General features: G+C 42.9%; 1 protein-coding gene across 1 annotated transcript in view; it reads left to right on the top strand.

The window, feature by feature from the left end:
* Positions 1–12,921: 12,921 nt before the first annotated feature.
* pde10a (phosphodiesterase 10A) overlaps positions 12,922–14,951 on the top strand; it is a 215,097-nt gene continuing 213,067 nt past the window's right edge. The window contains exons 1-2 of the mRNA XM_033026353.1: positions 12,922–12,949; positions 13,880–14,008. Of these exons, the coding sequence (XP_032882244.1) occupies positions 12,922–12,949; positions 13,880–14,008 (157 nt within the window). The remainder of the gene's footprint in view (positions 12,950–13,879; positions 14,009–14,951) is intronic.

The following is a 14,951-nucleotide window of genomic DNA, read 5'->3' as shown; positions in this document are numbered from 1 at the left end:
GATCTGAGTCAGTACTGCCCAGGTGGATAACATCAAAGGAAAACATACAGAAATTTGCCCATCGTTAAGGGGGAGGGGTGGGAGGAGGGAGGGAGAGGGGGGTGAAGAGAAATTAAGCATTTATTGGATATGACCTTAATGAAACATTAAGTTTGGAGAGCATTTGACGAAGTAGATATTCAAGGTAGATAAGTTTTACTTCATGGGGTAACCAATAGGCATTGTTTTAAAACAATGACACAACAATGGACAGAACTTTGATCTAAAGTGGAGTCAAGGGTTAAGGGTACAGGCTGAAAATTGGAATTGAGGCCAAGATCTGATCGATGATGATCTTGTTAAATATCAGAGTATGCTTCAGGCTCCGCATATCTCAGCGTTCTCTGACGATTTTCAGTTCATTTGGCAGTTACTGCAGAGGTTTAATTTCAAAAGTGAACAATGTACATGCATGATGCTTTATCATGCTTTACAAAAATATCTTCAGTGTTTACATCATTGTTTCATCATCTCTGCTGAGAGAAACTCATAGCTAATGAATATTATGAGGTGAGGGAAATTTTGGTAACCTGACCTGATGCTGACTATCAGTGATGTGTGGATTCTACTGGATGTTCAGAAACAGCGAGTATTATTAATCAGGAAAAAAAAGACTACAGCTTAATATTTAGTCTGTTTGCTCAAAATTAAGCTACACTTTTTGATTTTGTACATATCAAGTCACACAGAAAATGCTAAGACGATTGGGTGTTTTTAACTTATTAAATCCACTCTGGTTTTTAGGTAGGTCAGGGTTAGAATATTCAATGCATTTGCCAAATTTATTATAATGAGAAAGTTCTACACTTGCATTGTATTTATATTTTGTCTTGTGCAGAATCCATAATATTTTTGTTTTACTGAGTTAATATATCATTATGCTAGAAACAATAAATCAGATTGTTTTGAGAATATTCCTAAATGCATATCCCGTAGTAGCTTGATGAATGTTCTCCTTTAGACAGTGTTTTATGACAACGCCAAGAACGCAACACTAAAACAAAAGCTCTTTATTTATTTGATAAGCAGATTGGTTAGTTTCTTGGTTGAAAACCCTGTAAACTTGTGTTAATCTGAGTTTTATTTTCTCATTTTTTTCCAATCCTTTGAAATGTATTTTTATCCTTTCCATTAAAATTTTGTGGGCATTGAATTCTAGTTTAGTTTTATGGAACCTTGCCTCAGAACAGTGACATTTCATGTTCCCTTTTTGTGTTTTTGTTTATCAAGAGTCTAAAATTGTGCCTATTTTTGTCAATATCACTTTTAAGGAGTATTTCGCACATACCAAAGAAAGGTTTGTAAATAGGAACTCCTATCATGTTTCATTTTAATATCTTGGTTACATTGATAAAAAAAGGCGCAGAAAACATTATAATGTTTCATATTACTCCATCTAACATTTAACTGAGCTCATTCAGTATTTGCAGAGCACTTTTCCTCATTCCTCTCTTGCCTGAAACAACCACCTGCCTTCCCTCCATCCTCCTGCACACCAATCTAAAGAAAGCCTGTACATTCTATTGTGATTAAATGCTGGTAAATGAATTTTGCTTAAATTTACTGGCTGTTTTCTTTCACTGTTTGTCGCATTGCAATTATCTGCCATTTCGGGAATATTTCTGTGGAGAAGCAAGCGGCATTCTAGAATTGGTAGACACTTGTATGGCAAGGTGGTGAGCTATTTCAATCAAAGACGCTAAATTAAATCGAAGGGGAAACATATTTGAAATGCTTTTACATCATAAACTTTAAAGTTTATTTGCCACAATCTTTGTGTTGATACTTAATATAACTTGAATTTTTTTTAATTGGCTTTCTTGAAATATCCTCTCAGTGCAAATACCTTTAGTTGGCCTGGGTACTGTGACAAACAACCTGAGATGTTGAAGTGCCAGTTCTTCCTAGAAGTGACGTGAATAATTTGATAACATTCCTCTTGTATCTGCTGATTCACATTCATTGAAAGATGGACTTTTTTTTTGTTTGTAATCTTACCCAGTCTGTAATGAATGTGGATTATTAATGTTATTCCATTCCACAGGCTACAGAATGAGTGGTAGAATATGTAGTTTGATTGAAACATTTAGCTGAGAGTGTCCCGTACAAGTGTGTTGTAACTGTTTAGTTTTGAAGTTACAGGCAGGTTGTTTTAATTCTTGATTATGTCCAGGGGAAATGGTATGGCAATATTGATTGGTTGATAACCATGAAGGATAATATTAACAAGCTGAAGGACATTGCTCTGTAACTCATTGACCTGACCTGCAGAGCATTTCTAACATTTTGCATTTTAGAAACATAGATAGAAACATAGAAAATAGGTGCAGGAGGCCATTCGGCCCTTCGAGATAGCACCGCCATTCATTGTGATCATGGCTGATCGTCCCCTATCAATAACCCGTGCCTGCCTTCTCCCGATATCCCTTGACTCCACTGGCCCCTAGAGCTCTATTTAACTCACTCTTAAATCCATCCAGTGATTTGGCCTCCACTGCCCTCTGTGGCAGGGAATTCCATAAATTCTCTGGGTGAAAAGGTTTTTCTCACCTCAGTCTTAAATGACCTCCCCTTTATTCGAAGACTGTGGCCCCTGGTTCTGGACTCGCCCAACATTGGGAACATTTTTCCTGCATCCAGTCCTTTTATAATTTTATGTTTCTATAAGAACCCCCTCATCCTTCTAAATTCCAGTGAATACAAGCCTAGTCTTTTCAATCTTTCCTCATATGACAGTCCCGTCATCCCAGGGATCAATCTCGTGAACCTACGCTGCACTGCCTCAATCACAAGGATGTCCTTCCTCAAATTAAGAGACCAAAACTGTACACAATACTCCAGATGTGGTCTCACCAGAGCCCTATGCAACTGCAGAAGAAATTCTTTACTCCTATACTGAAATGCTCTTGTTATGAAGGTCAACATTCCATTAGCTTTCTTCACTGCCTGATGTACCTGTAAGCCAACTTTCAGTGACCGGAGTACAAGGACGCCCAGGTCTCGCTGCACCTCCCCCTTACCTAACCTAACCCCATTGAGATAATAATCTGCCCCCTTGTTTTTGCCGCCAAAGTGGATAACCTCACATTTATCTATATTATACTGCATCTGCCACACATCTGCCCACACACTCAACCTGTCCAGGTCACACTGCAACCTCCTAACATCCTCTTCACAGTTCACACTGCCACCCAGCTTTGTGTCATCCGCAAACTTGCTAGTGTTGCTCCTAATTCCCTCTTCCAAATCATTAATATATATGGTAAGCAGTTGCGGCCCCAACACCGAGCCTTGCGGCACTCCACTCGCCACTGCCTGCCATTCTGAAAATGACCCGTTCACTCCTACTCTTTGCTTCCGGTCTGCCAACCAATTTTCTATCCATGTCAACACCCTACCCCCAATACCATGTGCTCTAATTTTAGTCACCAGTCTCTCGTGCGGGACCTTATCAAAGGTTTTCTGAAAGTCTAGATACACTACACCCACTGGCACCCCTTCATCCATTTTACTTGTCACATCCTCAAAAAATTCCAGAAGATTAGTCAAGCATGATTTCCCTTTCATAAATCCATGTTGACTTGGACTAATCCTTTTACTGCTATCCAAATGCCCCATTATTACCTCTTTAATAATTGACTCCAGCATCTTTCCCACCACCGAAGTCAGGCTAACTGGTCTGTAATTCCCCATTTTCTCTCTCGCTCCTTTCTTGAAAAGTGGGATAACATTAGCTTTCCTCCAATCCACAGAAACTGATCCTGAATCTATTGAACATTGGAAAATGATCACCAATGCATCCACTATTTCTAGAGCCACCTACCTGAGGACCCTGGGATGCAGACCATCAGGCCCAGGGGATTTATCATCCTTCAGTCTCATTAGCCTACCCAATACTATTTCTCGCCTAATGAAAATTTCTTTCAGTTCCTCTACCCCCTTAGATCCTCTGTCCTCCAGTACATCTGGGAGATTGTTTATGTCTTCCTTAGTGAAGACGGATCCGAAGTACCTATTCAACTCTTTTGCCATTTCCTTGTTGCCAATAATAATTTCACCCGTGCCTGCCTTCAAGGGACCCACATTTGACTTTGCTACGCTTTTTCCCTTAACATGTCTAAAGAAGCTTTTACTGTCCTTCTTTATATTCCTGGCCAGCTTCCTCTCATACTTGTGTTCAAAAGGGAACTGCAGATGCTGGAATATCGAAGGTACACAAAATTGCTGGGGAAACTCAGCGGGTGCAGCAGCATCTATGGAGCGAAGGAAATAGGCGACGTTTCGGGTCGAAACACTTCTTCAGACTGATGGGGGGTGGGGAAAGAAAGAAGGAAAAGGGGAGGAGGAGGAGGAGCCCGAGGGCGGGCGGATGGGAGGGTGGGAGGAGACAGCTAGAGGGTTAAGGAAGGGGAGGAGACAGCACGGGCTAGCCAAATTGGGAGAATTCAATGTTAATGCCATAAGGACGCAAGGACCCCAGACGGAATATGAGGTGCTGTTCCTCCAATTTCCGCTGTTGCTCACTTTGGCAATGGAGGAGACCCAGGGCAGAGAGGTCGGATTGGGAATGGGAGGGGGAGTTTGAAGTGCTGAGCCACCGGGAGGTCAGGTAGGTTATTGCGGACTGAGCGGAGGTGTTCGGCGAAACGATCGCCCAACCTACGCTTGGTCTCACCGATGTAAATCAGCTGACATCTAGAGCAGCGGATGCAGTAGATGAGGTTGGAGGAGATACAGGTGAACCTTTGTCGCACCTGGAACGACTGCTTGGGACCTTGAATGGAGTCAAGGGGGGAGGTGAAGGGACAGGTGTTGCATTTCTTGCGGTTGCAACGGAAAGTGCCCGGGGAGGGGGTGGTGCGGGAGGGAAGGGAAGAATTGACGAGGGAGTTGCGGAGGGAGCGGCCTTTGTCTGCCTTCCGCAAAGACCGCTCCCTCCGCAACTCCCTCGTCAATTCTTCCCTTCCCTCCCGCACCACCCCCTCCCCGGGCACTTTCCGTTGCAGTTCTCTTATCATATCTCGTTCATTGGACAACACTAAATCCAGAATTGCCTTTTCTCTGGTCGGTTTTGTTTTATTATGGATAATAAACTTTGCTGTTAAAACAATGCTTGCTAATACTGATTCAAATCTGGCACTAACAAATAAATGGAATGCAAATGTGACTTGATACTTTGCATCAACTATAAAACCTTCAACATTCTTAAGGTGCTTTCCTTATTAGGGTCAAAGATAATTAACTTGAATTTGCATAAAGTATGTAATATCCATTAAAATTCCAAAATAGCAATGAGATACTTTTGATGTGAAGCTACTAATGTAACACTCAAAAAATGGAATACAGGTGCACAACCTTTTATCCGAAAGCCTTGGGACCAGACATTTTTCGTAATTCAGAATTTTTCGGCTTTCGGAATGGAAGATTTTTAGCGTAGATTTTAACGGCTGGCTCAGTGGTAGAGTGCTCGGCTCATATCCGCAAGGTCGCGAGTTTGCGCCTCGATCCCGGCAGTTACTCGATCGCGAGTTTGAGTCTTCAATGTAGTTTTTTCTTGCAGAATAGGAGAGAATAGGGAGGGTTAGGCTGGGATCATTCTCTGCGAGATGATCTTAGTGCGGGAGACAAGTGTAGGAGAGGTGTACTGACTGTGGGCAGAACCTTGGAAGTGATTGCCCACCATTCCAAAAGCCGCTGTGTCTCCCTGTCCCTGGGATAGCAGGGGGCGATCAAACAGCACAATACCCCCCTTCCCCTCCGACTCCAGAGGAATCCGCTCCCCGATGGGCCGCTACGGCGACAAGTGGCAGTTCGCCCACAGCCCGAGCTGCGCCCCCTCATCCGCCACCCCAAGAACAAGACGTACCTTGCACACCATCAGCTTCTGCCCCTACGGGGAGCGTGTTCCTCTGGAGTTGGAGCGGGGCTGGGCTGGAGTTGCTGATCTGGGATCTCCGTGCTTGCAGTGGGCCTGGGGGTCGGTGTCCCGATGAGGGGGCGCAGCTCGGGCTGTGGGCGAACTGCCACTTGTCGCCGTAGCGGCCCATCGGGGAGCGGCTTCTGGTGGTCCTGACGTCTCCGGCCACGCCCCTGTACAGGAGCTGAGACTGGGAACTGTACCGCCCTTGCAGGTGAGCAGGAGAGTCGGGTTGTTTGCAGTTGCAGAGGGAGGGGGCAAGGGCGGTACAGTTCCCAGTCTCAGCTCCTGTCCAGGGGGGTGGCTGGAGACGTCAGGACCAACAGGAACCCGCTCCTCGATGGGCCGCTACAGCGACAAGTGGCAGTTCGCCCACAGCCCGAGCTGCGCCCCCTCATCCGCAACCCGGGTTCCTCTGGAGTTGGAACGGGGCTGGGCTAGAGTTGCTGCTGGCTGTGAGTCTCTGGGATCTCCGTGCTTGCAGTCGGTGTCCCGTTGGTCCTGACGTCTCCGGCCACCCCCCTGGACAGGAGCTGAGACTGGGAACTGTACCGCCCTTGCACCCTCCATCTGCAACTACAAACAACCCCACTCTCCTGCTCACCTGCAAGGGCGGTACAGTTCCCAGTCACAGCCCGAGCTGCGCCCCCTCATCCGCAACCCCAAGAACAAGACGTACCTTGCACACCATCAGCTTCTGTCCCTACGGGGAGCATGTTCCTCTGGAGTTGGAACGGGGCTGGGCTGCTGCTGGCTGTGGGTCTCTGGGATCTCCGTGCTTGCAGTGGGCCTGGGGGTCGGTGTCCCGTTGGTCCTGACGTCTCCGGTGACTGGCAGTGACCTGCTGACATCGCTGACGTGAAGACAGTGCAAAGCCCCCATGCCGGTGCAATGGGCGGTGAGCAGGAGAGGGGAGGGAAGGGGTCACACACATGGCCGGGAAGCAGAGGGGTGTAGGTGGGGTGAAACTGAAGGTAGTGACAATCTGCTGCTGCCTGCCCGCTGAGTTAAAAAGTTCCCACGCAAGACTCACGATACATTGTGTATCGTGAGTCTACCGTGGGAACTTTTTAACTTGGCGGGCAGGCAGCAGCAGATTGTCAATTATTAACCCTCCCGTGCAATATACCCTCACCTTCTCTTTTATGAATGGGGATTTAGTTCCCCTTTCTTCGAGGACTGACTGGAGGTTCCGCTGTCACCTCTGAGGGCCGCCCTCGGTGAACGTCTTCAAGGACCTTTCTTCAAGGACTGAAAAAATGTCCACTATTCGGAGCTTTTCGTTATTTGGAATTTCGGATAAAAGGTTGTGCACCTGTATTGATAAATATGCCTGCAATGTAAAGAACTCAATGATATTGATTAATTGCATGCATGTTTTATTGATCTCGTAATGAGGCCATTTCCCACAGGTAACAGAAATGCATCCGAACAAAATTCACTAATGACTACCCAGAAATCTGAGATACCAAATAAAATTAATTCTTGTGGATTTTATTTTGGGGATAATAAAGTAAATGAACACACAATTCTTTTTTTTCTACTCCTGTTTTTCGATGGTTGCTGAGATGATGTGGCTTTGCGTTATGAAAATTTGCGTTGTGGACCCTTTTCTACCTTTTCTAGGATCACTTATAATTGTGAAAAATAAAGAACATTCTGCCTTTAGTTTTATCAAGCGGATAGAACCTAAAATTGAACATTAATGAATAAAAAATAAAACTGAAAGACCATGCATGGCTGTGCTATTTCAACACTGAAATAATTTTGCTAGCTGGTCCTTCTTAATATTAGAACAATATATTGTAGAGTATTAATCATAAATGTTGAAGATGAAGCCATAGATGTTGACAAATGATTTGACCGGGGATGCAATGTATTGGTTAATGATGGAGAGTAAGAAATTAAGAAAATTGAACTAACAGTAATCCTTAATCCTGAACAGTAATTCAGATTCTGCTGTCAGATCGATGTGGACCATGTTGCAATACAGTTGCAACACTTGTAATCAGAGAGTCATACAGCACAGAAACAGGTCCTTTGGCCAATCAAGCCCATACTGAGCATCAACTGAGCATTTAATCTAATTTTGCTTTAATCTGACATTCTCATCTCCAGCCCCACAGATTCTACCACTCACCTACATAGTAGGGACAATTTGCAATGGCCAGTTAACCTATTGACCTGCACATATTTGGACAGTAGGAAGAAACCAGAGCACTTGAAATAACCCCATATGGTCACAGAGAAACTGTGCAGACTTTACAAAGGCAGCACCTGAAGTCATGATTGAAGCCAGTTCTCTGGCATTGTGAGGCAGCAGCTGTACGAGCTGTTGAACAGTGAAGGATCAAAAGGACCTATTGGTCCATTTTAGTATTTTCTACCGAAATACAGCACCAAGTTTAAGTCCTGTTATCTTAAACAGGCAAACAAATAAATTTAGAAAGTTAGGCAGCATCTGGGGAGAAAATGGACAAGTGACATTTTGGATCCAGCATCTGCAGTTTCTGGTGTTTTCATATTTGGGGAGATTCTCTTTGACCTCCCAATAAAATTTGGATTAGACTTCAACTTTAATAGAATCAAACAACAGTTTATAGCATAGGAGGCAGTTTGAATCCATGCAGCTTCCAGTAGACCAGTCTCATTAATCCCATTCCTTGCTTTTTCCTCATGGCTTCATAAATGAGTCGCAAGTGCCTTAATAGATGTCATGTCCATTAAATGCTTAATTCCAGGAAGAACAGCCTCAGCTTTACCATCCCAATATTATAGCTAAAATCCCTCCTCTCAAAAATTGTTCGTAAATCTGCATATTTTCTTTCATCTCTTTGCTAAATTATGCAACCATATTGCTAAAACTTGGTGTCTTATTTTCTTTCATGCCAACATATTTACCACTGCTCTGGAATATGCTTTTTCTAAATTTAAATGGGGACTGTGATCGGGTGTGATGAAATCTGAACAGAGCTGATCATCAATCATCGTGGTAATTAAGTGATGCTTCATAATGCTGTTGTTGACGCCTTTGATCAATTTTTAATATTGAGAGTACACAAGTAATTAACAGAAGATAGACAAAAATGCTGGAGTAACAGTGAGACAGGCAGCATCTCTGGAGAAAAGGAATGGGTGAAGTTTCGGGCCGAGACCCTTCTTCAGACGGGTTGGATTCTTTCTTTGATGGATAGGAGGCAGTTGACAATCTTCCACATTGTCAGGTGGTGATCCCAGTGCTGTAACAATATTAGAAGAGGTTGATCAGAGGCACAGCTTATTCCGAGCACAGTTCTTCAGCATCAGGGGGGCGTTGACTGGTCCTATAGCATTTGCTGCTTTTTGGCTTATTATTTCTGTTACTACATCATAATAATCTGCTATATAGTGACATCTGCAATGGATAATCTAATTGGCACTTCCACCTGAAGATTGCTGCAAGTGTTTACATGATTGTTGTCTTTAGGTACATATTCTGAGTTCTGACATTATTTCATGAGGTGTTCAAGCAATTGCCTTCCTCAGTTGTTGTACAGTTGAAGTCCTCACTGCATTGCTGATCTGGCTGTTGAATGCAAACTGCTTTTTCGTATTTCGTGTTGTGTGTTGATAGTCTTGTGTTACAACGGCTTGTTTGGCACCTCATTTCTTGGTCTTGCTTGATGGTACGCCAGAAATCCTCCTCTGCACCAATTACAGCAGGCATGGTCCCCTGTCTTGATGGTAAAGGTAAATGCTAGATGATGCTTTATTCAAGTTAATTTTGAAATTTTGAGACACTGGATGAAATCCTGGCACTTATCAATGATGATCAATTTTGGGAGTCTGTCACTTGGCATATAACCATATAACTATATAACAATTACAGCACGGAAATGAATGAATGAATGAATGAATGAATACGTTTATTGTCATTGCACAATACTGTGCAACGAAATTCCATTACATCTCCTCCGGTTAAAAACAATACAAACACGACAAACATTGACACATATGTACACTTATTAGTAAAAATAAATAGGTGTTTTAAAAGAATTTAAAAGAATTTAAAAGAATTTGGCGGCATTTCTTAGAATTACATTTTGCTTCCCCAGCATTCTCTGTTGGAATTTAGCTCTTTTATCGCACATGGGTAGAAACTATTCTTTAGTCTACCGGTGCGAGCCTTCATAGTCCTGAATCGCCTCCCAGAGGGTAGCAGAGTAAAAAGGTGGTTGGCAGGGTGGGATGTGTCCTGCTTGATATTTGTGGCCCGGCGCAAGCATCGGGCCCTATATATGTCATCCAAGGAGGGCAGTTGGGCGTTTGTAATGTTCTGCGCAGTTTTTATAATTCCCTGCAACGCCCTCCTCTCAGCCACAGTACAGCTGGCAAACCACACCAGGATTCCATAGGAGAGGATACTCTCCACGGCGCATCGGTAGAAGGACAACAGCAGCGGCTGTGAGACGTTTGCTCTCCGCAGAGACCTCAGGAAATACAGCCGCTGATGTGACTTCTTCACGAGAGTGACGGTGTTCATTTGCCACTTAAGGTCCTGGGAGATGTTTATTCCCAGGAACTTAAAGCCAGTGACTCTCTCCACCATGTCTCCTTTGATGGAGGCCATCTCGACCTTTCTAGTCCGTGCCGAACACGTATTCTCCCCTAGTCCCATATACCTGCGCTCAGACCATAACCCTCCATTCCTTTCCCATCCATATAACTATCCAATTTATTTTTAAATGATAAAAACAAACCTGCCTCCACCACCTTCACTGGAAGCTCATTCCACACAGCCACCACTCTCTGAGTAAAGAAGTTCCCCCTCGTGTTACCCCTAAACTTCTGTCCCTTAATTCTCAAGTCATGTCCCCTTGTTTGAATCTTCCCTACTCTCAGTGGGAAAAGCTTATCCACGTCAACTCTGTCTATTCCTCTCATCATTTTAAAGACCTCTATCAAGTCCCCCCCTTAACCTTCTGCGCTCCAAAGAATAAAGCCCTAACTTGTTCAACCTTTCTCTGTAACTTAGTTGCTGAAACCCAGGCAACATTCTAGTAAATCTCCTCTGTACTCTCTCTATTTTGTTGACATCCTTCCTATAATTAGGCGACCAAAATGGTACCCCATACTCCAGAATTGGCCTCACCAATGCCTTGTACAATTTTAACATTACATCCCAACTTCTATACTCAATGCTCTGATTTATAAAGGCCAGCACACCAAAAGCTTTCTTTACCACCCTATCTACATGAGATTCCACTTTCAGGGAACTGTGCACAGTTATTCCCAGATCCCTCTGTTCACCTGCATTCTTCAATTCCCTACCATTTACCATGTACGTCCTATTTTGATTTGTCCTGCCAAGATGTAGCACCTCACACTTATCAACATTAAACTCCATCTGCCATCTTTCAGTCCACTCTTCCAACTGGCATAAATCTCTCTGTAGACTTTGAAAATCTACTTCATTATCCACAACCCCATCTATCTTAGTATCATCTGCATACTTACTAATCCAATTTACCACACCATCATCCAGATCATTGATGTACATGACAAACAACAGTGGACCCAACACAGATCCCTGTGGCATCCCACTAGTCACTGGCCTCCAACCTGACAAACAACCATCCACCATTACTCTCTGGCATCTCCCATTCAGCCACTGTTGAATCCATCTTGCTACTCCACCATTAATACCCAACCATTGAACCTTCTTAACCAACCTTCCATGAGGAACCTTGTCAAAGGCCTTACTGAAGTGCATATATACAACATCTACTGCTTTACCCTCATCAATTTCCCGAGTAACCTCTTCAAAAAATTCAAGAAGATTAGTCAAACATGACCTTCCAGGCACAAATCCATGTTGACTGTTCCTAATCAGACCCTGTTTATCCAGATGCTTATATATATTATCTCTAAGTATCCTTTCCATTAATTTGCCCACCACTGACGTCAAACTAACAGGTCTATAATTGCTAGGTTTACTCTTAGACCCCTTATTAAACAATGGAACAACATGCGCAGTACGCCAATCCTCCGGCACTATTCCCGTTTCTAATGACATTTGAAATATTTCTGTCATAGCCCCTGCTATTTCTACACTAACTTCCCTCAATGTCCTAGGGAATATCCTGTCCGGACCTGGAGACTTATCCACTTTTATATTTCTCAAAAGTGTCAGTACTTCCTCTTCTTTGAATCTCATAGTTTCCATAGCTACTCTACTTGTTTCCCTTACCTCACATAATTCAATATCATTCTCCTTGGTGAATACCGAAGAAAATAAATTGTTTAATATCTCCCCCATCTCTTTTGGCTCTGCAGATAGCTGTCCACTCTGACTCTCTAATGGACCAATTTTATCCCTCGTAATCCTTTTGCTATTAATATAGCTGTAGAAACCCTTTGGGTTTACTTTCACCTTACTTGCCAAAGCAACCTCATATCTTCTTTTAGCTTTTCTAATTTCTTTCTTAAGATTCTTTTTACATTCTTTATACTCCTCAAGCACCTCATTTACTCCATGCTGCCTATAATTATTGTAGATCTCCCTCTTTTTCCGAACCAAGTGTCCAATTTCCCTTGAAATCCATGGCTCTTTCCAATTTTTACTATTTCCTTTCAACCGAACAGGGATATAAAGATTCTGTACTCTTAAAATTTCACCTTTAAGTGTACTCCATTTCTCTTCCACATCTTTCCCATAAAACAAAATGTCCCAATTTACTCCTTTAAATCCTTTCGCATCTCCTCAAAGTTAGCCTTTCTCCAAACAAAAATCTCAACCCTAGGTCCAGTTCTGACCCTCTCCATAATTATATTGAAACTAATGGTATTGTGATCACTGGTCCCGAACTGTTCCGCAACGCATACCTCTGCCACCTGACCCGTCTCATTTCCTAACAGGAGGTCCAGCACCGCCCCTTCTCTAGTATGCCAAATAAAGCTCACTGAGTGTAGTTAGGGCCTCTACAATGGGGGAGGTTAGCCTGGCCGAGGACAGTGATGTTGGTTCACTTATCTTTTCAGGGAATTTGAAAGAGTTTGTGAATGCAGAATACGTTTTTTTTTGGTCCTGTGCTCAGAGAGACCTGCTGTAAGTTGTCCAGGAATCGAGACCCTGCAGGAGAGTAGAGTTCACTGTTATCCAGTAGCTCCTACATTTTGTGCCAGTCTGATGTCAAGTACCCCTTTCCTCAATGGATCAAAGACTGACATATTGATGGCAATAGTGAATTTCATGATTGCAAAATAGGAGCAGGTTGGTAGAGGAGACCTCTGCCTTGCAGATGTGTGTCTGACCCTTGTATTTACCTTGCACTAACGTTATTCCCTTGTCATGTATCTATGCATTTTAAATGGATTGATTGTAATCATGTATTGTCTTTCTGATGACTGGTTAGCACACAACAAAAAGCTTTTAACTGTACCTCGGTACATGTGACAATAAACTAAACTGAACCCATTCTCTGGTATGTTTTAGTGAACAAGCCAGCAAAGCCAGCATCATATTCCAGGCACGATCCTGTGAATCTGTTTGGGAAGCAGCAAGAATTCGAGACGCAACAAGATGGCTTGACTTAATATGTCTTTTACCCTTTTTTCCCTTAATTATGCCAAAACTTTGAACTCGTGATTTTCAAAATAATTCCAAACTTTTAGATTTCTTAATGATGCAAATCTAGAATTCGGTAGAGAACAACAAAATACAATACACATGTGTTTATCTGATAACTTTGGAGAATGATGCTGCTTCTTTTGATTGCCATTAAATTAAGGTTCCACTTTATGATTGCAACTGACCAATTACAAATCTTTGAAGTTGGTTTGCAGCAGCACAATAATGATCCTTAGGGCAACTAATTCAGATGTTAAGCAATAATTCATTCAATTCTTGCACACTTTCACTTTTTATATGTTGTATCTTTCCAGGTCTGACAGATGATAAAGTAAAGGCATACCTTTCCCATCATGCACATGTGCTGGAAGAATATGTGGCAGAAAGTGTTGATGTCGGAACAGTAGAAAAATGGCTAATGAAGAAACACAACAGAACAGAAGGTAAACTTTACTGCTCCATTAGTTATCAAAGAGCAATATTTGTGGACAACTTAAGTTCATATCACAGAATGTCTTCATATACACTAATCTTAACCAGATTACTTCTGCCAAATGTGCTCATATTTGCTAGCATCAGTTAAGGTAGCCTGACATAGGTTTGGGGGAAGGAGGGGGCGAGCTCATTTCATAATTGCAAGAAAAGGCAATACATTTTGTCATTTACGTTCTGGCACACCATAGTTCAGAATCAATATATTACAAATGCTCTCCACCATTCGGTTTAAATTGTCTATACAGGCAAACTTGCTTTATGGTGGCACCCATTCTTAGAAAACTGTAAGTATTGGAACTTTCCCTACTTCCTATTGAATCCCATGGTCAAGTCAAGTTTATTCGTCACATACACATATGAGATGTGCAGTGAAATGAAAAGTGGCAATGCTTGCGGATTGTGTATAAAAAAAAAACCACAAAACAGAATGGAACAGAATCACATATTCACATATTACATATTTGCGGGAGGAAAAAAACAGTAATTTAAAAAAGACACCACACAACAGTAAATGGTACAGTAAAGTTAGTCCCTGGTGAGATAGGAGTTTACAGTCCTAATGGCATCTGGGAAGAAACTCCTTCTCAACCACTCCGTTTTCACAGCATGGCAACGGAGGCGCTTGCCTAACCGTAGCAGCTGGAACAGTCCGTTGCTGGGGTGGAAGGGGTTTCCCATGATCTTGTTGGCTCTGGAGTTGCACCTTCTATAGTTCCTGCAGGGGGGCGAGTGTAGTTCCCATAGTGCGTTCGGCCAAACGCACTACTCTCTGCAGAGCCATCTTGTCCAGGGCAGAGCAGTTCCCAAACCAAATCGTGATATTTCCGGACAAGATGCTTTCCACAGCCGCTGAGTAGAAGCACTGTAGGATCCTCAGAGACACTGAATTTC

The sequence above is a fragment of the Amblyraja radiata genome, chromosome 8 (assembly GCF_010909765.2).
Source record: "Amblyraja radiata isolate CabotCenter1 chromosome 8, sAmbRad1.1.pri, whole genome shotgun sequence".
Classification (NCBI taxonomy): Eukaryota; Metazoa; Chordata; class Chondrichthyes; order Rajiformes; family Rajidae; genus Amblyraja; species Amblyraja radiata.
This window is presented reverse-complemented; position numbering and strand designations above follow the sequence as displayed.